This window comes from Ceratotherium simum, chromosome 25 (assembly GCF_057802395.1).
Source record: "Ceratotherium simum simum isolate JZ-2026a chromosome 25, ASM5780239v1, whole genome shotgun sequence".
Lineage (NCBI taxonomy): Eukaryota > Metazoa > Chordata > Mammalia > Perissodactyla > Rhinocerotidae > Ceratotherium > Ceratotherium simum.
The window spans coordinates 26,505,948-26,533,022 of record NC_141924.1 but is presented as its reverse complement, the minus strand read 5'-3'; the positions used below and the strand labels follow the sequence as shown (position 1 = coordinate 26,533,022).

Genomic DNA, 27,075 nt, shown 5'->3' with positions numbered 1-27,075 from the left:
CAGGAGGGAAAGTCTTCAGGACTGGTTTATCCAGCAGCTCAATAATGTCGAAGACCCAGATTCCTTCCCTCCCTCTTCTCTGTCATCCAGCATTGGCGTCACCCCAAGGCCAGATTCCCCCCTGGGCCGGGCTGGCTGTCAACCCCCATAGGTGCTCTGTGCCTCCTCATTCAGGTCAAGCAGGATGGCGAGAAAGCCTGGCTACCATGGCTCTCAGGAGAAAAAACATTTTCTGGAAGCCTTCAGTAAAATTCTTCTCTGTCTCATTGGCCCAAATTACAACCTCAACCATTTCTTGAACTAATCACTAGGCAAAGGGAATGGGGCTCCCTTAAGACTAACGAGGCCTATGCCTTGAGCTGAAGGGAATTTCCTCCAACTCTTTTTTTAGGTTTGGTCTTTTGGTAATACAGTCATGTGCCACATAATGATGTCTCAACAATGGACTTCATATACTATGGTGGTCCCATAAGATTAGTACCACGTAGCCTAGGTGTGTAGTAGGCTGTACTATCTAGGTTTGTGTAAGTACACCCTAGGATGTTCACACAAGGATGAAATCGCCTAACAACGCATTTCTCAGAACATATTCCCATCATTAAGTGACCCAGAACTGTATTTTCAATGTTTATATTTAATAAATTAATAGCTTCAACCAAAGTAAGTCCCAAAATGCAACATGATCATGCTATTCATGAGATAATTAGAAGGTTTAATAAAAAGATAATAACCCAGTGACCAGATCCGGAAACGAGACCCAAGTTTAAAGCAGCAATGAAAAGTATCTTCTTTCAAATTCTTCAGATTCTGTATGGGATTTTTTGTATGTGGTAGATTGTTACAGTAATGGCCCCCAAATCACGTGTCCATGCCCTTGAGTATTACTCTCCTCAATTCACTTGGGCCTGACGTGTGAGTTGCTCTGGCCAATAGGACGTTTTAGCAAACGTGGCACAGCAGAAGCTTGCTCTTTGGGGCTTGCCCTCTGGCTGCCCAGAGACAGCAGGTGAGGAAGCCCAGGTGAGGTCGCTAGGGAGGGAGTCACATCTCTCACTGTTGTGTTGCTACCCAATGGGAATGAGAGAGAAAGAATACTGAGTCCATCACATTTTCTAAAGACCCTTTATAACGAGTTAACGTTCATTGACTAAATCGTTCAGAAACTTCATTAACTGCAGTCAGAATAGCCTTTCCCTAAAGAGGTATTAAACTTTGTTATAAAAATCAAAGAATACAGTGACAACATAAGACAGTTGAGACTTAGTTTATTCCATATTTACCTTGAAATTCTCTTGAAGGCATGCAATATCAGTTACTAAGACAGCTGTACAGAAAACTCAATGACCCAGAGGACCATGGGGGCCTGCAGAAATGCAGCATCCCCAACACTGGAGTGAAAAGCAGCCACTACAACACAGGGTTTACTTGTGGATAAGAAGGAACAAACTTCATTCGTGTGTGTTTACATTTTAGCAAAGAACAGCTTTGAGAACACCCTTCTGGGAAACAGGTTCCCCAGCACCTTTTTTGTTCCCAGAATTGCTGTGGGTTGCAGTTGTCACTTCTGTCTCCACCTTTCCTGGGAACAGGTTACAATCTAAAGAGTGAAAACTCTATTGTGAAATATGCCATTGGACCCATTTTAGGCTGTAATCAGGTAGGCAAGCTGGCAAGTGTGTCTGTCCTTTCCTTGACCAGCTGCAGGTCATGGTTTCAGGCTCCTGCACTTGGAGTGCCTTGCACACGTTTGCACAGATGGGTACAAAGTCACAGATCTTAGCCTTGGGAGGCCAAGGGGTCATCTGACCTATCCTTCATCCAGACAATTACACCTAAGCCTTCCCAGAAGGTCCTTTATCTTCTTTTTGGGGGAAAAACAGATTGGGTAACACATCCTAGGGCCCCATCTGACCTTTGTCAATAGGGCCTCATTTTAATGATTACTGTTACAGAGGGGGGATTGGTTAACTTCTGAACATCAGATGCCTTATCTGGGAAACCAGGGGGCTTCTCGACACAGGACTATTATAAGAATGTGCATAGAGTGTGCGAACACCTAGTAAGGAGGTGATAATACCAACCTCCAACTCCAGCTTAAGCACATGAGTCCTTTTGTTCGATACATGTGGTGATATTTGACAAACATAAAATGCACATCTCAATAAGGGCCACTCCAATAGCAATCTTATATTCATTCCTTAACTCCTTTACACACAACCTCTTGTTGACCTCTTGACTATTCTTTACTATGATTCAATTTATAGAAGAGCGAGCAGCTTAAGGACAAATTATGATTAAAACAGGGTTATTTATGAAGGCATATTAAGGAACATTTGTCCTATCATGGCATAGTACAGTCAGCTGAAGTTAACTAGTGGAGAGCTTGTCAAAGCAAAAAAAAAAAAACCCCAAATCACAAAAGTCTCATTTTTAGAAAAGAATGCTACCAATCTGTTTTCAGATTTGAGTTAATCTAATGCTAAGAGTAAAAGACAGACTCATGCAATTACAGTTGCTCTTCTCACGCTTAAGAGTGGCCTGTTGATCATTAAGAAAGAAAGAAAACTCTATAATCTGAAAACACCTGATGCATCTTGAACCAGGTCAACGAGAACACAGTGCTAGATTTACCGTCACCAGCCTAACCAAAGTAGGTCTTAGAAGAACTGAATTATACAATGGATTGATCTACCTAGGAAAGTTCTCAGGTCTCCCCTTGAGCATTTTACTGCTTTCTGTGAAACTGAGTACCATCTGATCTGCTAATCCATGACAAAGCCCATTAAAGGTCCTCAGACTCTGGGATTTTGAAGGAGTTCTTGTGTAGAGATTCCAGTGAAAAGGCCGTTGGAGAAACAGGTCTTGATTCTGGAATATGCTCCATCCTGTATTTTTCAATGTATGGTACAGCTACTTCCCAAACCTGAGACACAAGGACAAAACAAAGCTGAAATGTTGACGACATTGTTTTCACATGGCATTAAACAGCAACTCCATCTGCAGTCAAAACATTATCTATACCTGACTAGCCTATTTGCTATTTGCCTGCTTTTATTATAAGCCATTTGACACATGATCTGTATCCAGTAGTCTTCGGTTGCATTAACGGCTCTTAAAATACAAAGTCCAAAACTTTTCTGAAGTTACCATGAAGGTTTTCAGCTGCTTACTCTTCTAAGGCAAAACAAGCCAACAAACAAACAAAACCTAGAGAATTCATCTACGGACAGAATTAAGGAAAGCTGCTCAAGGGTAGGCCTATGTGTTTTCTAAAGCAAACCTTGAATGATAAAAGGCAGTGGATTTCCTCATTTGCGCTATTTCCAGGCCACGTGAGCTCTGTTCCTCAGACCCTTGCTACTCAAAGTGTGGCCCTTGGAACAGCAGCATCAGCATCACCTGGGACAAGTTGGAATGTGAGCCCCACTCCAGATCTACTGAGTCCGAATCTGCATTTCAACAAGATCCCCTGGTGATTCCCACGCACATTACAGTCGCAGAAGCACTGCTTCAGACCCTTGTTTGGTGTTGACCTCCACCCACCAACCCATTCTCTTTCCAGCATAACATCTTCTCAAATTAAGGCCCTGTTTTTGGTTTACAGCTGCTTTTTATCTGATTGCCACTGACAGCTGGGGAGCATTTCCTATTCTTTTGTATTACCTTGGAAAATGGATTCTTTCAAAGGCTAACCTCCTCAAAAAGATATATGTACCCCCATGTTCACTGCAGCATTGCTTACAATAGCCAAGACATGGAAGCAACCTAAGTGTCCATCGATGCATGAATGGATAAAGAAAACATGGTGTATATATACACACAATGGAATATCATTCAGCCATAAAAAGAAGGAACTCTTGCCATTTGCGACAACATCGATGGACCTTGAGGGCATTATGCTAAGTGAAATAAGTCAGACAGAGAAGGACAAACACTGTATAATCTCGCTTATATGTGGAATCTAAAAACAAAACAAAAAAGACTGAACACATAGATACAGAGAATAGATTGGTGGTTGTCAGAGGTGAGGGAAGAGGGGGGCAAAATGTGTGAAGGGTGTCAAAAGGTACAAACTTCCAGTTATAAAATAAATCAGTCCTGGGGATGTAATATACAGCATGGTGACTGTAGTTAATAATACTGTATTGTATATTTGAACATTGCAAAAGAGTAGATCTTCAAAGTTCTCGGGGCAAGAAAAAAACTTTGTAATTATGTATGGTGATGGATGTTAACTAGACTTATGGTGGTGATCATTTTGCAATATATAAAAATATTGAATCATTATGTTGTACACCTGAAACTAATATAATGTTAGGTGTCAATTATATTCCAATTAAAAAAAATAGGCTAACCTCTCACCCACCTCTCTACTAGCACCAAAGTTGGCAGCAAGCAACGGGCTTCCCCTCAAAGAGTGCAGGGCACACTTAGAAATGACAGGTGTGAAGATCAAAGAGAAAATCAGTTCCCCAAGAGCAGAGCAATGGTTCCAGGGGAAATGAAGCAATTCTCAGGAGCATGATACCCACAGATTACTACAAAAGGCTTAAAGAACTTTAAAAAATATATTTAAAAAATGAGTCGGCCTTCTAGGTATCTGTCCCTGTCCGAGTAGCCAGAGGAAATGAGCGGTAAAGACAACCCACATCTCACCCAGGTGATGGGGCAGGACACACCAGTGCACTGGACAGACCCACAGCCCTTTGAAATAAAAACCTGGGGCTTTGTTTTCTCTTCAGGTCTAGGCAGTCGTTGGAGCAGGTGACGGTGATGGTAGCATTACAGAAAGAGAAAGTATTTTTGAATGAAAGAGAACATTCTTAGTGAGGGGGATCCATGAACCTTTCATCTCATTTTCTCCCCACGAATACTTGTCCCAGAACTCCATTTAAAATTCACTTCAGCTTCTAATCCTAAGATATGCAATGTTTGGTGCAACATGGGACACGTAAGTTTATCAAATAGCTTCTTGGTGGCCTTGGAAGTTGCATAAGTACCCTTTAGCTCACTTCCAAGGAATAGCCAGGAAACAAAAGAATAAGACAATGTTTCTCCACTCCCCATTCCTACTCTGCTTTCCCATAATGACTCAAAACTAAGAAATAAGCCAAGTAGCCAGCTTGCCTTCTGCTCTACGAGCAGCCTGTGCGTTGCTTCGATGTCTGGGGCTATGAAGCGATCTTTTATCCAGGGCCTACAGAGAAAGCACATCAAACTATCAGCCAAACATTACCCGCTGCCAGGGTCGACAATTCTGAAATGGCGTCACGTCCGGGGACCTGTTTGACTTTATTACCTGACAACAGAGCGCACCAGGTCGTAGACTTTCTCCAGTGGAGTGGTTGTTCTCAGGGGACGAAGGAACTCTATGCCTTGGCAGGCTGCAAGAAGCTCGATGGCCAGCACTAAAACAAGAGAGTTGGAGAGCATGGCTGATTGAAGTCTGACTTCATGCTTGAGGGATATAAATAACACCGAAGTTGGTGGCCATCGCTAGGCAACTAACAGATGGTTGGTTCTCTGTCTATTGGTAGAATGAAGCTGCCTTGGTATTTGGCTATCATTTTAAATCTGCTTTTCTAACCCCTGGGTTGTATCTTTAGTGGTGAGAAGGGCAGAAGTATCCAGGTAAATGTCTCAGTTCAACCCTTCTCACCTCATGGATGGATGGATGGATGACATCTGTTTCCGACTTCCACCTTTGTGTAAACTTCGATTTGTTTTAGTCTTGCTATTCCCTTTGGCCTGAAATACTTGGCACATAGACCTTCATCAAAGGATTGAAGACGCCAGTGAATGAGCAGTGAATGGTTGCCCTGGGACTAATTCTATGATGTCTGTTTCAAGCCTTCAAACTCAAAGGCTCCTAAGTCCACTAAAACTGAAATTCTAGAAATTGGTATCTTGCCAACTTTAAGTTTCTTGATAAAACAATCTTTACACCATCCTTTCCTAGCTAAGAACTCTTATTAAATGTACCATACCTTGCGATCAACTCTGAATATTAAAATCTAAATTTCTCTATATTTAAGACACATCTAATGAGGATTTTTTTATAGAAATAGAATTCAAAATTAAACCACTTTAGATTCTACTATTTGCCAAGAAAATAATTTAGAAGCTTAAAGTTGATCAGAGCAATTAAGCGGTTAACTGAAATGGAGCATTAAAAACATTTGACTTCTTGTCTTAAAATTTATGAAGCACACTACAAACTCTGGTGACTACAGACAGGTCACAATGCAAAAGGATGAAGTTATAGAATCCATTTCGGATCTGGAAGAAACTTCACATCTCCCAGTCCAGTCCCCTCACTTTACACATAAGGAATTGGAAACTTCGAGAAGTAAAGCATCTTATTAAACAAGTGCATACACTTATTTAATAGATCTGGGGCTCAAGATCAGAATTGGGTAGCCTTTCTGATTTCCTCCCCTACCCACAGACACAAACCTGGCCTCTTGGTTGGAGAATGTGAAAGGGGAAATGACAGACTTCGCTAGTGTAGATAACAGGCAGCTTCCTAGAGGAGTTTCCAAGATAAACGTGAAACATGGCAGGAGAACCTTAAGTCGCCACCTCTGCCACATTTTGTTAAATGCTTTTTGCTGCTGTCTACAACCAGCAGTTCTCCCTGATCCTATCAACTGGGATTTTAAAAAATCATGTACTTCATTGTTACAAATTAAAAGGGTTCAATGTATCTTGATTTACCTGGATATTTTTATATGGTTCTCAATTATTTTGAAATAAACTGATATTCGGTGGCCTAATAACCACCTTCAATGTTCCCTTTCAAAAATTTAAACACACTGAAAATATCCTAAGAATCATGGAAACACCTTCTGGTTTTACATGACTATTTTATTCACCTTAACAGAGTATAATTCACATGAACTGAAACCGTCCTCAGCAAATAAATAACAGCTCTACTTGGATATATTGTAAGAATATTCTCAAAGTTTTAAAACTTGACACTATGGGGCCGGCCCCGTGGCTTGGTGGTTAAGTGAGCGCGCTCCACTGCTGGCGGCCCGGGTTCGGATCCCGGGCGCACACCGACGCGCTGCTTCTCCGGCCATGCTGAGGCCGCGTCCCACATACAGCAACTAGAAGGATGTGCAGCTATGACACACAGCTATCTACTGGGGCTTTGGGGGAAAAAAATAAATAAATAAAATCTTTAAAACTTGACACTATGATTTTACCGACATCTGAGGCTAATTTCTACCTGTGTTCCTTTTACTAAAAGACCGCTTCTCTTGACCTTGCATCCTCTTCCCTCCCCCAAGCTTTGAAATGTCTGTGCTTATTTCTTTCTTCCTTCCTCCAGTGGGTGATTACGTTTCAGGTCCTCTTTTACTCTGAATGCAACCATCTCTCAAGGTTCTGCGTCTGGTGTCCTCTCTCCTTCTTACCGCTAGCAGCCTTCAGCTGCCTCCATGCAGAGAGCACTGCCCTATGTCATTTGTCCCACTTCTTTCCTGAGCCTTGGCATCTGTACTTGGATGTCTTGTATCTTCATCTCAATGCATCCCCCGAAAACAATTTATTTTGTGCACTTCCCCCTCTCATTGCAAAACTAATACTGTACCCCTCCCCCCAATTACCTGGACCTATTCATTGTTCAGGTCTTAATCTTAAATACTCCTTCGGAGATGACTTTTCTTGTCCCTTCAGACTAGATCAGGTTCAGTTACATCCTCCTAGAACTCTATTCTTTAGTCAGAATTTTGGTAAGTGCTACAAAGAGTTGCCAAGTTGTTGTCCAATGTCCGCCTCTCAGGTCAGACTCTAATTTCTAAGAGGGCAGAGAGAAAGTGTATCTCATTCACTGTTTAATCCATGTGCTCAAGTAGTGGATGCCTTTCCACCCAACCAGGTGGAATTATTCTCCTTCTGTGCCCTCTATGCAATGAAGAATCACTAGGTGTTGTAATAAGTAGGCACTCATCTTGTACTTTATATCCAGTACAACTGGATTCCAAGATTTATAGGTATTTGTTTAATATCTGTAAGCACAGCAAACTGAAGTAACAATGAACACGCTTGAACTACAAATCACCAATTCTTTGTTGTTGTTGTTCATTGCACCCCCCTGATGTAAGGGTGTAACTATATCAGATGAGCTGGATGTGTAATTGGGCCTATAGTGCCTGCTTTATTGTCATGCAAACATTTGAACACCAAGTCTGTTCCAGGCACTGTTCCAGGCATTCTAGGTCCATCTAGGGATGTGACCAAGACAGCCAAGATCCCTGCCCCCACGGACCTTATATTCTACTGGGAAAGACAAGCCTAAGTATGTCAAGAATACAAGTGCTACTAGGAAAAAAAACCAACAACGACAAAAGGGAAAGAACGGCAGGTGCTGTTTTTGCTGGGGTGGACAGGAAAGGTATCTGAGATGAAACCTGGGCAGCTACGTGGACGGAGTGAGGAAGTGAACCACATGAAGTCCTTAGGGAACAGTGTTACAGGCAGAGGGATCAGCGAGGACACAGGTGCCGAGGAAGGGATGTTTCCTTGGCAGGTATAAGAATAACACTGTGGTTCTAGGGTAGACAGTGGATTGGAGAGAGGTGGCAGGGAGAGGCAGAAGTCAGATCACGCCCTGCATGGAGAGGCAGAGGCAGAAGTCAGATCACGCACTGCATGATCCTTGTAGGCTATTGAAAGGGGCTGGATTTTGTTTTGAGCAGTAGGAATTAACTGGCAAATTATTAGCCAAGTTGTTGTGTGGTCATAATTATGTTTTAAGCTCACCCTGGTTATTGTACATGGTGAATACAGATGAACAGCAGTGAAAACAAGGAGACCAATCAAAAGGAGATGATGAAGGCTTAGTTTGGTGTCATTTGAAGGTAAGGTTGATTTGCTGATGAATTGGATAGAAGATCTGAGAATTGAGAAGGGTGACTCAAGCTTCTGGCCAGAGCAACATGTTCAACAGGGGGGCCCATCTTGAGAATGAACATTAAGAATACACTGTGGTAGATAGATAATAACATGTGTTGGTGAGGATGTGGAGAAATCTGAACTCTCAAGCATTGCTGGTAGGAATGTAACATGGTACAGCCATTTTGGAAAACAGTCTGGGAGTGCCTCAAAAATATGAACATAGAGTTACCATATGACCCAGCAATTCCACTGTAGGGAAATGAAAACATATGTCTACACAAAAACTTGTACAGAAATATTAATAGCAGCGTTATTCATATTAGCCAAAAGGTGCACAGAACCCAAAGTCCCTCACCTGAGGAATGGATAAACAAAATGTGGTCTATCCATATAATGGAATATTATTTGGCCACAAAAAGGAATGAACTACTGACACACGCGACAACATGGGTGGACCTTGAACACATTATGCTAAATGAAAGAAACCAGTCACAAAAGACCACATATTGTATGATTCTATTTACATGAAATGTCCAGAATAGGCAAATCCATAGAGAAAGTACATTAGTGGTTGCCTAAGCCTGGGGGGGGCGGGGAGGACAGGGAGAATGGGAGAGTGACGGGTAAAGGGTACAAGGTTTCTTTTTGGAGCGATGAAAATGTTCTAAAACTGATTATGGTGGTGATTGCACAACTCTGTGAATATACTAAAAACCACTGAATTGTATAATTTAAATGGGTGAATTATATGGTATGTAAATTATATCTCAATACAGCTGTTACAAAAAAAAAGAATACTCAACTCACACATTTATCATAAAGTAGTGATATTCTTTTGTCAGCCAACTGCTTCCAATACAGTTGGAAAAGCCCAGGAACTTAGGGAACAACGCCTAAAGGAAGGCAATTTCTTTTTAAAAAACAAAGCAAGCAGTAATTAAGAAGGCGGGAGACCCTGGCCTAACACAGCTCCACCTGTGAAGTATCTTTGCCAAAAGGGTTGGATCTAAATCTTGTCAAAACTTTAGGGCCAATTGCAACGTAAAGGAAACTCATGGGACAGAGAACAAGTTAGAAGTAACACCACAAGGAAGCTAACAGGTAAATCCAGAATATCAGTCTCTATCAGAAAACTGCCTTGGTTTTTTAATGGCATGAAGTTAATGTTAGTTAGTGGCATGAAGCAAAACAAAGGGAGAGGGGATTGTTCTAGATGATAAGACACTTAAAACCTTGAGCACCAAATTTAAAATGTAGGCCTTGAATCCTGATTTGAACAAACCCACTGTAAAGACGTTGAGATAGTTGGGAAAATTTGAATACATACTCAATGGTGGACCAAGACATTGTTGATTTTTGTTGGACATGATAATGGCATCACGATGGCTAGGAAAGCATTCATATTTAAGAGATAAAGTATGCAAGAAGAAAATAATATGACGGGGATTTGCGTGAAAATAACTTGAGAAAACTGAAAGAAAAAATGAAGCAAATGTGCTAACTGTTGAGGCAGAGTGAGGTATATATGAGAGTTCATGGCACTAATCTCTCCACCTTTGAATACGTTTTTAAAGTCCCATTAAAAAAACCTGGCCAATGAACTGGCTTAGCCAGCAGCTGTGGTTCTTAATTTTCAGCAAGCATCAGAATCACCTGGAAGGCTTGTTAAAGCCAGACTGTTCTGCTTTCCGCCCCGGAGTTTCTGATTCAGCAGGTCTGGGGCGGGGCCTGAGAATCTGCCTAACAAGTTCCCAGGTGATGCTGATGCTGCCGGTGGGGATCCCACTTTGAGGACCACTGGCATAGTAGTTGATCAGCAAGGCCTGCCATCCCGGACTGACTGGGGTTACCTTGCTCCACGTGCTCGATGACCCTGAGGGCCTTCCTCGCCGCCCATCCTCCCATGGAGACGTGGTCCTCCGTGGCAGCGCTGGTGGAGAGGGAGTCCACAGACGAGGGGTGGCACAGAGCCTTGTTCTCAGAAACTGCAAGAGGCCAGTGCAAGTTAAGTATGTTCCTAATAGGAAAAACTGCCCAAATGACATGTGGTTTCCCAAAGTGCTCCACAGCATGGAATACCCTCTCCAGGAGCTCTTGGTCATTACCCAAGCACCAGATGGCCCAAAGTTACTTTGGGAAAACAAAGCAGATTGGTTTTTTCCCCAAAGTGAGAAGGACTCTAAAGCTATAGTGAGTTCTGAGATAAGATGACCGGGATGGGAACCCAAATATTACAAAGCCAAATTGGAGGCATTTAGCATGCCAGGGAGACGAGGAAAAAAAGACTGATGGTCATTTCCAGGTACTCAAGAACAATTTGGCTGTGTCACCAGAAGAGCTGGGACTAGAAATCAGGCGTGGTGTTTGGGGATTGAGGCTGGATCCATAGATCCTGAGCAAGAAGATTTAACAGTTCTGACGGTTCAGTGATGACATAAACAGATGCACTGGGTTTATGCAAAGGCTTGATGACAGCCAGAGACATCTCGGGGAGGAGGGGGAATCCTAGAGATGGCCTAGACTGGTATTTCTCAAACTTTATTTTGCATATAAATCACTTGGTCTTCCTAAAATGCAAAGGTTGAGTTTCGGGTGGGGCCTGAGATTCTGCTGTTCTGACAAACTCCCAGGTGATGGCCATATTTTTGGTTCAAGGACCACATTTTAAGCAGCAAGGACCTAGGCTACAGAGTTCCTTCTCCCCAGCTTCAGAAGACAGGAAAGGTCAAACTCAAAGAGTTTTTTCCCCTCTTTTTTTGACCTTGAGAGCAGCTCTGAGTGAACCTTCAGTTGGTTTCTATGCTATCAGGGATCCTGAGAAAATCTAGCTATAAACTAGAGTGATCAGCTCATCCTGGTTTGCCCAGGACTTTCAGGCTTCAGCATTGCCAGCCCCAGGTCCCGGGACCCCAAACCTGCTATATGGGTCAGCAGGCAGTGGTGGGGCTTCTTCAGAAAGATAACCTACAAGTGGCCAAAAAAAGAAAACCACCAGAGCCAGCCCTGATGGTCTAGTGGTTAAAATTCAGCACTCTCGGCAGCCCGGGTTCGGATGCCGGGCGCGCACCAACGCACCACTTCTCCAGCCATGCTGAGGCCGCGTCCCACATACAGCAACTAGAAGGATGTGCAACTATGACATACAACTATCTACTGGGGCTTTGGGGGGAAAAAAAAGAAGGAGGAGGATTGGCAATAGATATTAGCCCAGAGCCGGTCTTCCTCAGCAAAAAGAGGATTGGCGTGGATGTTAGCTCAGGGCTGATCTTCCTCACACACACACAAAAAATTCAGCACTCTCATCGCATCAGTGGCTCGGGTTCATTTCCTGGTTGCAGAACCATGCCACTCATCTGTCAGTTGCCATGCTGTGGCAGCAGCTCACATAGAAGAACTAGAAGGACTTAAAACTAGGATATACAACCATGCACTGGGGCTTTGGGGAGGAAAAAAAACCCTACCAGTTTCATTATAATGAAAGCAAGCTGAACAACTTTAATAGGCAGCTTGGAAGCTAAATACATTCAAGGGAGGCCTCCCAAAGTCCATAATGTTCTCTAGAAATCAGTTACCACTCTCCCTGCCCCCCAGGTTCATGGGAGAAGTCACTACCCTTTGAAGAGGTATTTTAATAAGCAGGAAAGTAAGCAAATAGAAGACACTGGACAGAGGAGGAGATGTATTCAGTGGCTCTTTGTTGGTTATTTGTGTTGTCTTTTAGTGTGAAGTTTAGGTTAGGAAGGGGTTAGGAGTAATATTAATAGCAACTAACATTTATTTAGCCCCAGGCATAGTTTAATATGCATTAATTCATTTAATCCTCCAAACAGCCCCAGTAGATAACTTGATCATCCCCGTTTTACACAGGAGTAAACCAAGGGTCAACAGAATTAAGAGACTTGCTGGTAAACGGCAGAGCCGGGCTTCAGACCCAGAGTCTACACTCTTAATTTACCACCATGCTATCCTGCCTCTCGGGTAGCTTTGCCAGAAAAAATATAGGATGCTCAGTTAAATTTGAATTTCAGATGAAAAACAATTTTTTAGTACAAGTATGTCCTGAATAATTCAGATTTAATGGGGCATCCTGCATTTTTATTTGTTAAATTTAGGAACTATATTTTAGGATTAAGTATTGATTGAAATGAGATCCTCATTAACTGAAGTGAGAGCACAGATTTGGGAGCCAAATGCCTGGGTTTGAATTCTGCTCTGGTTCCTACTAGCTGCGCAATATTGGGTAAGTCACTTAACTTCTCAGATCTTCAGGTATTCATCTGTAAAACGGAGGTGATACTAGTACCTGCCTCATGGTATTGTTGTGGTGATTAAGTGAGTGAATATAAGTGAAACCCTTAGCATTTCCTGTGTGCTGGGCCCTGTTCTGATGTGTCACTTATCTCTCCCTTACAGTCTTGAGTCAGAAATCAGCTACACTGAAGCTCAATTTTCCCAGAGGGCATCCTGCTTCTTGTAAGCATTGTTGCACGTTGTGATCACATTATTTGTGGTTGGTATATCTCATGGAATGAACCCAAAGTTTAATCATTCAGGTCAGTTCAAGTTTCACCATTACCATAAACATATTTGTCTTTTTTCTTCCGATAGTCTTCAAGTTGAGACTAGGAAAAAAGCTATAAAGATGAAGTTCTTATGTGATGTCAAATTGCTTTCTACAGACAAATTGTGTAAACCTCATTATTTAAAATCTCATTAGTGTATTATTATGTTTTGGTATAACATTATTTTGGTGGTCTAGTGGTTAAGATTCCATGCTCTCATCACTGTGGCCCAGGTTGGTTTCCTGGTCAAGGAACCACACCACCCTCTGTGGGTTGTCATACTATGGTGGCTGCGTGTTGCTGTGATACTGAAAGCTATGCCACCAGTATTTCAAATACCAGTAGGGTCACCCGTGGTGGACAGGTTTCAGCGGAGCTTCCAGACCAAGACAGATTAGGAAGACGGACCTGGCCACTCACTTCTGAAAAGATTCCCCATAAAAACATTATGAATAGCAGTGGAGCCCTCTCTGATATAGCGCTGGAAGCTGAGGGGATGGCGCAAAAAGACCGGGCAGGGTTCTGCTCTGCTGTACACAGGGGCACTAGAGGTCAGAATCAACTCTATAGCACTAACAACAAATAACGTTGTTTTATTTTCTATTTTATTAATCAAAAAATGAAAGAGACAACTGGATGCATTTGTATAGAGAGGTAGGATGCAAATGGAGGTAGGGAAAAAGTTAGATCTCATTCAGAGACATAATTTGATACTTTCAGATAAAATGGAAAGGCACTTTGATGGACAGGCTCGTGTTCTGGGAAAAGGGCAGCGTCCTTACCGAGGGCTGCAGCTGTGCAGTGGGCGATCATGAATCCAGAGTTCAAGCCTCCTTCAGCTACCAGGAAGGCAGGCAGCTCGCTGAGGGAGGGGTTGCAGAGCCTTTCGATTCTTCTTTCGCTAATTGCGGCAAGTTCATGGACTCCAATGGCCAAATAGTCCAGGGCCTGAAAGAGTGTCTCAATTCAGTTGGCCTATACTGGAATGTACTTTCAGGGTCAGAAGCAATTCTAAAATACTTACTTTGGCTGGGTATTCACCATGGAAGTTTCCTCCAGAAATAGTCTCTCCCCTACTGGCAAATACCATCTTTCAAAACAGGTTAAGGCTTAAATATAACATTTGCTGATCACTTCAAGTATAATTCTTTTCCCAACCCACTTATTTTTAACATTTAGGTGGCAGTCATTGTACGAATGTGGGGTAGAGGGAAGGAGAGTCTGTCTGTAAGCAGTTGTTGACATAAAGGGACAAAAAAGCAAACACAAAAAAACGTTAAGGATGAATTGCGTACACCCAATTGGAGGCCAAAGAAACATCGAACATGAAATGACGTTTTCTTTTGAGATTAGAGATTCTAAAGCACCATAACTGTAGTAATCTAGTGGTTAGTACTTGTCCTCAAAAAGTTTATAACCTGAAACTAAGAACAAAGACCAGGACACCACTTTAAACGTCAATTCTATTTCTTCAGGGGGCACTGTGAGCTTGTGCGCCATAAAAGAATCTGCTGTATAGAAGACTGCTGATGAGCAACCACCAAATTGTCTGGAACGATCAATTCTGGAAACACTTTCAAACTCTCCACTCAGTGATCCTGTGCCAGCATTCACAGCAGACAGCCGCCAACGGGTCGTCGAAAACCCATTTAAGTCAGAGAACTTTGGACTCATTGAGTATTAGGACTCTCAGGGATCATTCTGTTCTACCATGCACTTTACTTAAACCAACAGGCACCCAGACAAAGGCAGTAACAGACTCTCTTTCCGGGTTCCAAAGAGCTAATTTTCACCTACTGGACTAAAGAATATTCACTATCTATTAACTAGGAACTCACTCTGTGTGAGAAAGAGCTGGAGATGCATGTGTTACATTAACTTAGTCTAGTTTGGAGTTACCCTTTTCTGTGCATGTAACTGTGAGCCTATTAGAACTGGCTCCCGCTCTTTGCCATGAACCCACCCCCAACCACGGGCCTTGGTCTTCGCTCCATTCTCTGAATCCCTATGGTAAGTGACCTCTGCACCAATTTAGAACTTAAGAATGTTCTATTGTTCTCTAGTTGTTCCAACTTTCTTGGCTATTAGATTGTAGCAATTAGAAATTAACTCCCATAATAGCTAGCAACTATGTAACAGGTGCTCTATATCTGCAATAGAAAATTGAGAAAAATATTCTTTCAGGTAACACTAGTATTGCAGAACCCCCAAATATTACAACAGCTACAATCAACAATTAAGAATCTTTCATTGACAAAGGAATTTGGCTGAAATTTTTGCTGAGGCAAGTGGTTGGGGAAGAATTTAGTAGGGAATTATCCCCTCTCCCATATCCAATAATTGTAATTTGTTTTTGTTTTACTCTATTAGATACCCTTTCGAGTCTAAATGATGTAAGTGTAGAATGGTTCCCTCTCCTCTACAGTGCAAGAACTAATAGATGAGACAAGACAACCCAGAGTTCATGAAAACTATTACTCATTTGGGGGGTGGGATGGTGTTGAGGTGGGTTAGTGAGTTGAGGAATATTTAGGGTGGGTTTGACTTAACTGTAAAACCATCTGAGAGGATATGAAACACACACGCTGAAGTAACCTCATCAGAGAAGCCACCCTGAAAAGGTCTTGTGAGAAACCTTATACAGCTGCTGTGAAACCTGTCTGCTAACCCAGGCTGTGAACTGCTTTCAGGGCTGCTAACTCAGCACTTTCTCCGGTGTTAAGAACTGAGGCAGACGTGGGATAGGAAAAATATATTCCCAGGGGATTTGGTGGTCTTCAAAGGCAGTATTGTCTCTCTAAAGACTCTGCCAGTGTGACTCTTGACAGATCACATCAACTTCTGGGGAAAGTAAGCCATCACAGAACATTCCACAGCAAAAACAAGATAGCTCTGAGCGACCACCATGAAGGAAAGAAGAGCTCCATCCTTGAGAAATGGAAGTGTTCTTACTCTTCTTTGTACAAATATGGAAACACTGATTTGATTAAAGTCCACGTCAGAAATAAAAACTTGGGATGGGGAAAGCTATAACTCTTTGATCAATACTTAGCAAGTGGTCAAAGACTGCCTTCTGTTTAATGCATTGTGGCATCACTAGAACCAGGAAAGACGTGCATGAGTGTTGACCTACCCAGCCAGGATCTCCACAATCACACTTGTGACGTAGGTCTTCATCCTTCTACCAACAACTTCAGCAGTGAATTTTAGGGAAAATGTCTTCATGAAACCTCTCAGCCAATGCTGGAAACTCCTACTTTAATCTTTAATGGGTCAATTTTGAAAGTACAAGATGTTTGACTCCAAACCTGAGATCAGGTTCACAGACCTGCCTCTGCCACTTATGAGCTCTGATCTAGAGAAAGTCACTTAACCTCTGAGCCTCAGGTACTTAGTCTATGAAATGGAGTGACAGAGCAGAGATGCTACACAAAATGATCACTTCAGCAGTCTTAAAATTACCAGCTGGAATTCTCTAATTACAGCTTAGCAGACAGTCAAAAGATACAGGATTGTCTGTGGCACTGTTTATTTCTGTGGTAATGATGTCCTTCACAAACGCTATTGTGTCATTCACCACACCATGGACCTAAAATACAAGATTAAATGAGTTACTATATGGAAGACACTGAAATGGTTCTGGTCACATGGAGTCTGCTATTCCTCATAGAATAGCAAGGGTGTTTTCAACTGGGATTTTAGTCTTACTGTGGAGCTAATTTGGCAATTCTTCCCCATAGACATTTTCGATCTGGAGAGCTAGAAGAAAACTTGCTGAGTAAAAGGAAATAAGGGTATTTACTCTAAGGAGGACTCTTTGTTACCCAATAGACTGGAACTTGGCATAAGCTGAAATATTGTTTCATTCTTGAGGTCCATGTTCATGTCTCATTCAAATAATTATCATGCAAATGAGTTGTAACATCTGCAGTACCTCATGCCAACCCAGGTCATCTGTATTTTTTATTTAAAGTAAGCCTCACAGATTCATTTATGAAGATTTATGTCTACCTATTAAACGCAGATAAGGATATGCACTTGAATTTTGATTAGACTTTCCTGTGAACATCCCTGGCAGGCTGGTTCAAGTTCTATCTAACAGGGACAACCAGTAAAACTCCATTAACTGTTATGATGAGGTTATTACTAAGAATTTTTAAAAGTTAGGGCGTTAAACCAACACAGCAAATTGTCTGTTGGACTCCTCTACAGGGGGGTTGAGCAAAGCAATTCCAAAGAATACAGTTTACCATAGAGAATAGAAACTATAATAATTGGAGAAATGGAAGTATGATATAGACGATTTTTAATAGAAGCAGTAAAGAAATTTGGATTATAATTGACCATTACATGATTTTCTAACACCTTCCTCTTTTTATACTTTCTCCCTTGAAGTGGAGGAAAGAAAAGAAACTGTTTGTTTGTTTGTTTACCTGTGGACAGCAGCGCAAGGTATATGCATCCTGAACACGATCACAGAACCTGTGACTCTCTGTGGAAGAGGTGGAGGGGACGGTAGGGGACATGTCATCAATTCTTTCCACAAAACACAAACCAAATCAGCCCACGCACAACATGCCCAGACCTGCTATTTCAGATGGGTGGTGATCCGAGTCCAAGAGTGACCGAAACCGGAAAGCAACTTCAATTTGCCCACGATGAGGGCGAACAGCATGAATGTCTAGAATTAATGAAGAGAAAAAGCCTGAGCATCAATGGCTCAGGACAATCCACTGTGCTGATTCAGCCCTCAAAAGTCTCAGGGGTCCTTAACCACCACTCAGAATTAGAACCTTAACTCCAAAAACAAGCTTTTCCTTATTGACTTTATTCTTTCTACTTCAAATATCCAAATCCAAACTATGAGTTGAGAGAATTCAACTCAAGACACTGGGCCTACCCTAAGAAGACTTAGGCTCAAAATGGAAGGGAGCTCTATAGTGGCCTAATTTAACTAGGTCATTTTTACACAGTTTTTCTGTCCTACCACATATAACAGAGTCTTCCAAATTCACTACTCTCTAGATAAACTACCACCTCTACAGTTTTTCTCGTAATTTTCTAATGGGGACCAACCCAAATCCTACTCTAATTCTAAAACCCTATGAACAGATTTCTAAGACAACACATAGCTTGATGGGAGTCAGACCTGGGTGATCTGGGGCAGGTCACTTAACTCACAGGTCAGCGTCTGTCTGTAAAACATGGTCATTTCAAGGATCAAGTGTGGCATAGATGAAGCTATAGCAGTAAGGGGTGTGCTACAGGCACTTGGATTTTCTCCTTATTCCCTGCCATTACCCTCTACCACTCTTGTGTCTAAAGACCTTGAGTAGCCTGCCCCACCAACTCCAGTTGAATGAATAACAACCGAACAGAAGAATCACGCTGACCAGTGTCGAAGGCTCTGGTGGTGCCCTTCAGCACCTCAAGGGTTAAGGCCGCCACTATGTCAGCTTGCCGTGCAATAGCGCTGGCTCTCTCAACAGCTTCACAGCCCAGCGAGGTGATCATCTGCGTTCCATTGATGAGCGCCAGACCCTTTGGGGAGGAGGAGAGAAGTTTCCTACTGTAATTATTGTAACAAACCTACATACAAGTTGATTTTGTATCTTTTGCTTTCGTAAGAGAAAAGTTAGCCAGCCAGCTGAACGACATTTATTCACATTTTCTAAAGTGCAGGGCAGTAATGCTTATTTAAGCACTTGAGGATTAAGTGCCATCCTATGTGAAACTGTTAGTATAAATCTGGCAAATGGAATAGCTGTTAAGTATCCCCATTCTCAAGGCAGCAATATAGCTCCAATGTAGACTGCATAGATAGTCTTTAGCTCTTAATTATGCTACATTTCTTCCTTAATTTGTCATCACTGTAGACAAGACATCCTAAAACAGTTCTGGTCCAAGACTTTTGGCTTAGAGCATCCTAAGGGATCTTGGCTTAGAGCATCTCTTAGGGATCCTTAGAGATCCCGATTTGAAGTTTAAATTCTAATGTAAGAGAACCTCTAAGCATTGGTGGCATGAAGAATCTTTTAAATGCTTACGGCTGAGCCCTTTCTTCAGTGACCAACTTTCAACAAACATGTAAGCCACATTTATTTTAAGAAACCAGCAAGACTGACATTAAGACTGAAAATAGGGCACAAATAAATACTCAAAATGAACAAATTTTCCCTGTGTCTCCTTACCTCTTTTGGTTTCAAAACAACTGGTTTTAATCCATGGGCTTCCAGGACCTGCAGAATGGTTTAAAAGACAAAAATGGGTATCAAATGAAATACCAGCCTATTTCTAATTTCATGTGGAATCCAATAAAAGATCCTTCAGCCCAAAGGTCTGTCTTACAAAAATTACACCTAGATGAACTGGCTCTGTTCAACTTCTCTGGTCTATTCTCTAGCTCTGTTCTTTAGTCTGAAAGCAGACTTAGCTTTCAAATAAATTTTGTACTTAAGTCAGGGGCTCTAGTGTCCACAGAATCAACCCTGAAGTTTGGTTTCTAGGTCCTTTGTGCTCAGTTTCCACCTTAGTGACTCACTTTTTTTTACTGCTGCTTCCTGACTACGTATGCACATCTGTGCTGTGCTGAGGCTGGGCTCCTGACTGTCTTCCACACTCCTCCGCCTCCAGAGCTTGACATAAAAAGGCCCCCTCCCTCGTCCTACTTATCGAAATACTGGCAGAACCTCAGAGAAGGGCTTCTCACTGTGTGGCAAATACGTGAGCACCAATGGAAAGGGGGTTATGAGCCTGATAGATGGAAACAGAATCGTGAGGGGAAATGGGCAGAACACTCCTCCCTTGAAATAAAGGAAGTGAAAGCAGTCACTAAGTGAAGGTCCCCCTAGGGAAGGAAGACAGAGACAGCACCATTTGCTATGTCAACTTCACAAGTTAATTCGATCCCTATTACACGCCAGATTCTGTTCTGGGTGTTGTGCTGGGCTGGGGTAGGAAAAATAGAGACAGATAAGCTCAGGGGCAATTACAGTAATAGTATGCTAAGTGCTCCAAGAGGTGGGAAGTGGGCAGAGTTCAGTGGAAAATAATCATGTAAGGTGCTGGGAGAGCACAAAGGAAGGGCAAAAGGGACTCTAGGAGTAGGGACGAGGACCAGAAGGGCAGAGAGGACTTATCAGAAGGAGGAACAGGAGTGAGTGGGGAAGAGAGGAAGGGACATGTGCTGGGCCCTCTGCCTAGGACACAGCATATTCCAGCTGCAAGGAACCTCCAGCTTGTGTAATGTAGAACCCTGGCAAGGAGGGATTGGGCGTAACAGGACAAACAAGACTCTTGTAAGCCACTTTAAGTCTAGACTTGATCCTAAGGACAATGGGAAGCATTACAGGTTTTAGCCAGGACATGCTGGAATTTGCTGTGTGAAGGTGGTTGGGCGAACACCGCGCATAGAGAAATAATCAAGATGAGGCCTCATGGAAGAAAGGTGATCTGGAGCCCCAATCCCCAGATAGATGATCTGTTCCCTTAACTTCTTCCTCCTCTTTGGTCCTCTACCCCTTTGCTTACTGTTAGGGCACCTCCTAGCAATTGATCGGAGATGACACTTCAAATAATTTTTTGGGCTGCTCTGATGGAATTTGGAGACGGATGAAGAAAACTTTAAAGCTTTATCAAAAACAAGCCTTTCTGATTAGCTGCCAGGGTGAGAGCTTGGGGGAAAAATAGAACCTGCTTTCCAGAAGCCATACAGTAAGTGCTATGATCCACAGCTCTGCACCTCTAAGACCAGGGACTAAATAAACTTGTGACAGTGTATGACCTTCCAAATAGGCACTGGAAGTGTTTTAGGTGCAGAATAAGTTTCCGGAATTAACACTGGCAGCTGTGCCTTTTTACCGGGGTGATCACCAAGTCCAGAAGGCTGACAGTTGAGTGTGGAAGCTAACAGCCTTGCCTAGCTTGACTTCCAAGCTTCAGTTTTCTCACCTATAAAATCGGAATAACAGTGGCTCCCTCACGGGGCTGCTCTAAGGATTGAGTGATATAAAGCATGTCCCGGTGTCCAGCCTAGAGAAAGTACTGCAGATGGAAGTGGTTAATAAGGTCTTACGTATTTAGCATCAGCCCAGCCACTCTTTGGAGACCACATCTTCCCTTCTCCAATCAGCCCAAGAGCAAGATGAGAGAGTGGAGCAAGATCTCCACTGGCACCAACGGTTCCTTTCTCTGGAACATAGGGCAGGCAGGAGGCTGGGAGAGAAGTAGGCACCAGTTATTCAAGAGCACTTCATTCAGGGGGTCCTCGTTATGCCAGGGAGACCAGCCTCCCCTAGCAGGATCTAGTATCACTTTATGGCACAAATACCTGGGGAAAGACAATTCCTCAGGCATAGCTAATGCTTAAGGGACCTGGCTGGGCTGCCATAGAAAGAGGTAAGGGAGAGGGAAGGAGGACGGGAAGAGGGAAAGAGGAAGAAAGGAAAGAAGGAAGGAGAACCCTCCCAGTAACTAAGCCTTCTCTTGTAAGCCACTTTAAGTTTTGACTTTATCCTAAGGACAATGGGAAGTATTACAGGTTTTAGCCAGGACATGCTCAGATTTGCTGTGTGAAGTTGTTCGGGGGAACTGTGTACAGAGAAATAATCAAGATGAGGCTGCACAGAGAAAGGGTATCTGGAACCCATATCCCCATAGGGATGATCTGTTGCTTAACTTTTTCCTCCTCCTTGGTCCTCTGACCCTTCACTTATTGTGCATGTTCTAATCTGACCCAGAAATTTCTAGAAATTCTAGCAATGTATCTTAAGGACGTGATCATGACCTAGCTGATGTCCATTACAGCCTTGATTCTAAGAACAAAAAGTTAGGAATGCTCTAAATATAGAATTAAGAAATTTTCATATGACCCAGAGTTGTGTGTACCCATTAAAACCTATTGGAGAATGTTTGGAAACGTAAATATTTACATTAGAAAAGTAATAAAACGTCCCAAAAGGATTGGGTACACCAAAGCGTTGCCAGGGGTTCTCTGGGGAAGGAAAGTCATAGGCACTTAGTCTCTTCTTTTTTGCCAGATTCCCAGTCACCTTGTCTGCCACCTCACCACCACTTATAAACTGACATGCACTGTTGTGCAGGAAATTCCCAATGAGTTACCAAAAAGAGAGGTTTCATTTTCTAAAGTAGACTCAAACTCCTGATAGCAGTGTTTTTTCCTACGGCTAAATAATGTCAGTAGGTGAAATCAGTGCCATCACAGGCCAGCTTCCAGATCAGAGTTCACCCTGGAGAATTCTCAGAACTCGAGGACCCAGGGGTGCCTTAGACTCACCCATAAAGCACAGGTGGCTTCACACAGAAGTTGTACTATCAGATTTTAGGCTTATAGTAGGGCAGACCAGGGTGGGAATAGGAATAGGTATTAGAATCCCTATCCGTCTGTTCAGCACAGGCTTGTATACTAGATTGTTCATTCAAATTGCTATTTACTGGTTGGCATATCATATTTATGGGTCTCTTGTGTCCATAGCGTGGGAACTCGAGCATGCGTTTTGCTATGACAGCCCAGCCCTGCTTCTCCTCCCACTCCTTCACCCCAAAGAGTCCCCGAGCCTCCACTGACCTAGAATATTTATCCTTATCTGTGAGAAGGGACAATGGCCTCCCAAGCATTTCAAATCTTGTCTCCACATTGGAATTTTCCTGTCCCAAGAAGTAAGCTTTAAGGAGTTGCACTGCATCATATCCTGGCACTAGGTGGCTTCACGATTGCAAGCAAGTCTTTAATTTCTTTGCACTTCTGTTCTACCTTTGCGAGAAGTTGGATTTCAGTTATTTATATCTGGCTACCCCACCACATGGGGAGCATTAAGATTCCACACTCCCAGGCACCAACCAGAACTACTGAATTGGTCTTTGGGATGGACATCCAGGAATCATTATGGTTCCCAGATGATTTGATTCTCTAACCACATTTAGGCACCACCAAATCAAAGTTTTCTCCAGTCCTGAACTTAAGGCCAGACTTCAGGGTCTGGTTCCAGTCCTAAAGATGCCAAATGCTAAGTGACGGGTGAGACACAGAATGGGTTAAAGTACACAGGAGTAAGTGTCTCTGCCCCCACTCCCCTCACCTCACCACCCTCCTTCTTGCCAAGCCCATTTTCCATTCATTTCCATTATTTTATGTCTTCTTGTCTCAGCTACTTCCTCACCATCCCGTCAATCAAGTCTACCCGGGGTACACGCCCACTCTCAACGGAGGGGCAGTCGGGGATCCATTACATTACCATTAAACACTTCAATAACTTGTTTGAGGGTCTCCAGGGAAACGCCACTGTAGCCTTTGGCTAAGACATTGATCCTTAAAGCCAAGAGCATCCGACATCTCTCAGGGATTAGTGGTTTCCCAACACCTGCAAAACAGAACTGATGTTTTCTCCAGGAAAAACAAAATCTTTTCCACCTCCTGGCTGCCTCCATCTCTCCAATCGTTCTCTACTTCTTGACTCACATAGTTGCACTGCTCTCCCTCCTGACCATCTTGCTTCTTAAAGTCCCATCTTCCAGACAAAGATGAAACCCCAGTCTCGCTTTCTCAGTTCCCCTTCCTGGAACGCTTCAGTGAGACCTCACATTTCCCAACACCCTTAGAATAGCATCCAGACTCGTCACCACAAGCTCCCTTGCAATCTGACGGGAGCTGATTCTTGACAGACTTTCCCATCTCACTTCATCCTGATCAACTCATTCCCTGAGTTCCAGCCTTAACTTCATTCCCGGAATGCACCACTCATCATGCCCTGAATGGCATGATGGTACACACGCTCCCATCCCAATCCTGTCCCTCCACCTGGTTGATTCTTTTTTCTGAGATTCAGCTAAAAGCTGGTCTTGTCTGATGCTGTCTGCTTCCCTCCCTCCTCTACAGCAGAACTGGTATTCGGAGCTGTTACAGGATGCCTCATGCTGTGCTGTACTTTATTCATCAAATCAAACAAGATCTAGGAGGCACCCAGTGTTTGGAATGATTTACCTGAAGAATGTGAACGTACTAGGTTGACCTGGAGCTCCCTGGAGAGAAAGGAAGAAAACCCTCTTAGATACCTTGCTGTGAGAATGTTCCCTCAGCTGGGGAAATGAAGGGAAAATAGTTAAATCCTTGGAGGGACAGAATGAGGCAGCATAATGCAATGGAAGAAAGCAGCAAGCCTGCGTTTTCAACACCAACTCATGTGCAAGTTAACCCGAGTCTTATTCCCCCATCTTTAAATTGGGGCAAATGTTAATTATTTCCCTTGTTGAATGAAATCTCAAAGATGGGGGTAGATGGCATGTGAATGTGTGTGTGTTTTGTGGGGAGGGCGGGAATCACACTTACTCTAGTTTATTGATAGGAATTACAGTTCTGGCAAATTTCCCAAAACCTGTAGTAATGCCATAAACCACTAGAATAAAAACAGACATTATCCAATTAGATGCAGGACATATTTTTTAAGTCTCTAAAAGGAATTGCATAACACAAAGAGAAAAAGATACCAGTTTTTTCTTTCACGATGCTATCTATGACTTCCCTGGATTTTTGCACCTTCTTTTCAGCAGTTGGGGTGAGCTAGGAAAACGTTAGAGCTGAGCGCGTTGAAGACTTCCATATGCAGTGGAAAAGCTCAGAGGACACCTCCCCTGCCCTCCCCCATACCTTTATCTTGTAGTGTCCCTTTCCCAAGCTGACCAGATCCTCTGTGGTTAGACTGTCCCCATCTAAGGCGATGTACTGCACAAAAGAAGGGAATCTCTGTGAGTTTGAATAGCTTAGTTGCTCAAAAGAGAGAGTAGGGAAGTCTCAAGCAGAACCAACCCTTAACACTTCAGAAATTTGATCACCGCTGTGAAACATTAATGAGCTAAGTAAAAAGACCGCTTGCTGGAGAGAAGGCTGAGCAAAGAAGTTAGAAACAGAAAAGCATAATGCTGTTCCTACTACACAGAGCTCGATCAAGCCCTGTCCTAATGATGGTATTTGCTCATAAAATTTCCTAGCCCTCTCCCTCCTCAAATGAGTAGGACTTAATTTTCCTAACAAAAAGAAAGTGGCTTGAAGCTTACCTTTTCCGGTTCCCGGTATTTGCTGTATCTGAAGCCAGGTAAAGGAATACACTGTGTAGTGGGGAAGAGCCCCAGCCCCCTCACTGGGAGGAGGAGCCCCCCCACCCCCACCCCCAGCCCCCCCCCGCAGACCAAGGAGCCTGCAGGAAAGGATACAGGTATACTCCTTCTGGCTGTGATGGAATGAAGTCGGGAGACATGACATCCCCTTCTATAACTGAAACAAGAACGCGAGAGCGACCCTCACAGATCACAACCCAGAGCCGCATTTGGCGTTGCTGGTAAACCAAGAGAGGGCTCTTCAATTGCCTATGAATTCTGTAGAAATGGCTGCTTTAAAATGACTTCATGTGCTTTCAAGGGCTCTTGGTGTCTTTAAAAAGTGGGGGAGCAAAAGGCAGAGATATAGGTGGGGGGGGCACGGGGGTTTAAATGAAAGTTCAAGATCTAACTTCCACCACCATCCCCAGCTTTATTTTGTTTTAAATCTGATCTCCTCTATGCTACTGGCCTCTAGTCTGGTGAGGTTTCTTTGAAGGGCAAAAGGATCTTCAAAATGATTGGAAACTGCAAAGCGGTTCAGACCTGCAGTCTTGGGTTCAAATCTAGTCGTTGCTACTTATTAGCAACCTAACTGACTCGAGATAAATCAACTCCTGAGTCTTGCCTCATTGTAAAAGGTGGGTAAGAATCCTACCTTTCTCGCTGGGATGTGTGAGACTGTAAACAGCGGGGCCCAGCACGCCTGCACACATCTGGCGCGCATTTTCCCCGGAGTGGGGATGACCACGGAACCTCCCTCCCAGGGGCCTGGGCACTGCGCTGACCACGCCGCCTCCGTTCGTGCTGTTCCGGCCACTCACCCACTTCTACGAACTCATTGTCTTCCAGGGCCACCTCGAGCGAGTCCTCGTTGTCCAGCAGGCCCAGGCCCTTGCACCGGCGCACGAGGAAGCGCACGTCATCCACCGAGGCGAAGCCACCGTTGTCTGGCTTGTTCTTGATGTAGCGCCGCACGGCCTCCCGGCCCAGCCAGCCCACGGTGAGCTGCGCGTCCCGGCAGGGCACGGCCAGCCATTCTCCGCGCACGTGCACCGTGTACCTGGGCATGGCTCCGCTGCAGCCCCTACGCCCACGGCCAGGCGACCAGGCCGCGCCTGCGCCTCCACCAGTGACAGTCGCCGGTGACGGTTACCCGGAGGGGGGAGTTTTATCTGGGAGTGCCTACCGAGACGTGGTCGGATGGACTTTCAAAACACGCCCCCTCCCTTGCCTTTACTTACTCAGGCACTGGACAAATATTTATTGAGAGCCCCAGGGTGTCCCTTTGGGTTTTTGCAGCTGAGCTATGGGCAGGAGAGGGGGATGCTGGCCTGTCCACCTGTGATGCAGCCCTGCTGGCAGAAACGCCACTGGGGGTCCTAGCACCCGCTGGCACCTGCTGCTGGCCCCCTCTCCCCAGGATTCCTGATTTCTCCCTCCGCTGGTTGCTGTTTGCATTCTCCTCCACTGAGGGCAGCTTATAAACACCATGTTCTTG

The 27,075-nt window shown here is 43.6% G+C and overlaps 1 protein-coding gene across 2 annotated transcripts; it reads right to left on the bottom strand.

Moving 5' to 3' along the window:
- Positions 1-1,253: 1,253 nt before the first annotated feature.
- HAL (histidine ammonia-lyase) lies at positions 1,254-26,787 on the bottom strand. Of its 2 annotated transcripts, none has more exons than XM_087449074.1 (20): positions 26,399-26,787; positions 25,692-25,752; positions 25,536-25,563; positions 25,129-25,203; positions 24,969-25,041; positions 24,811-24,877; positions 24,466-24,503; positions 23,720-23,845; positions 21,541-21,680; positions 19,658-19,705; positions 18,860-19,007; positions 18,052-18,147; positions 17,900-17,958; positions 16,975-17,055; positions 14,491-14,556; positions 14,249-14,414; positions 10,755-10,889; positions 5,300-5,408; positions 5,128-5,218; positions 1,254-2,923 (listed from the first exon to the last, which is right to left on the bottom strand). In XM_087449074.1, the coding sequence occupies exons 1-20, from the start codon at positions 26,643-26,645 to the stop codon at positions 2,783-2,785; spliced, it is 1,995 nt and encodes a 664-aa protein (XP_087305200.1). In that variant the 5' UTR covers positions 26,646-26,787; the 3' UTR covers positions 1,254-2,782. The 2 variants fall into 2 exon arrangements, with proteins under 2 accessions (XP_087305200.1, XP_004418032.1); XM_004417975.3 differs by having other exon boundaries at positions 5,128-5,197; positions 26,399-26,786.
- Positions 26,788-27,075: the final 288 nt, after the last annotated feature.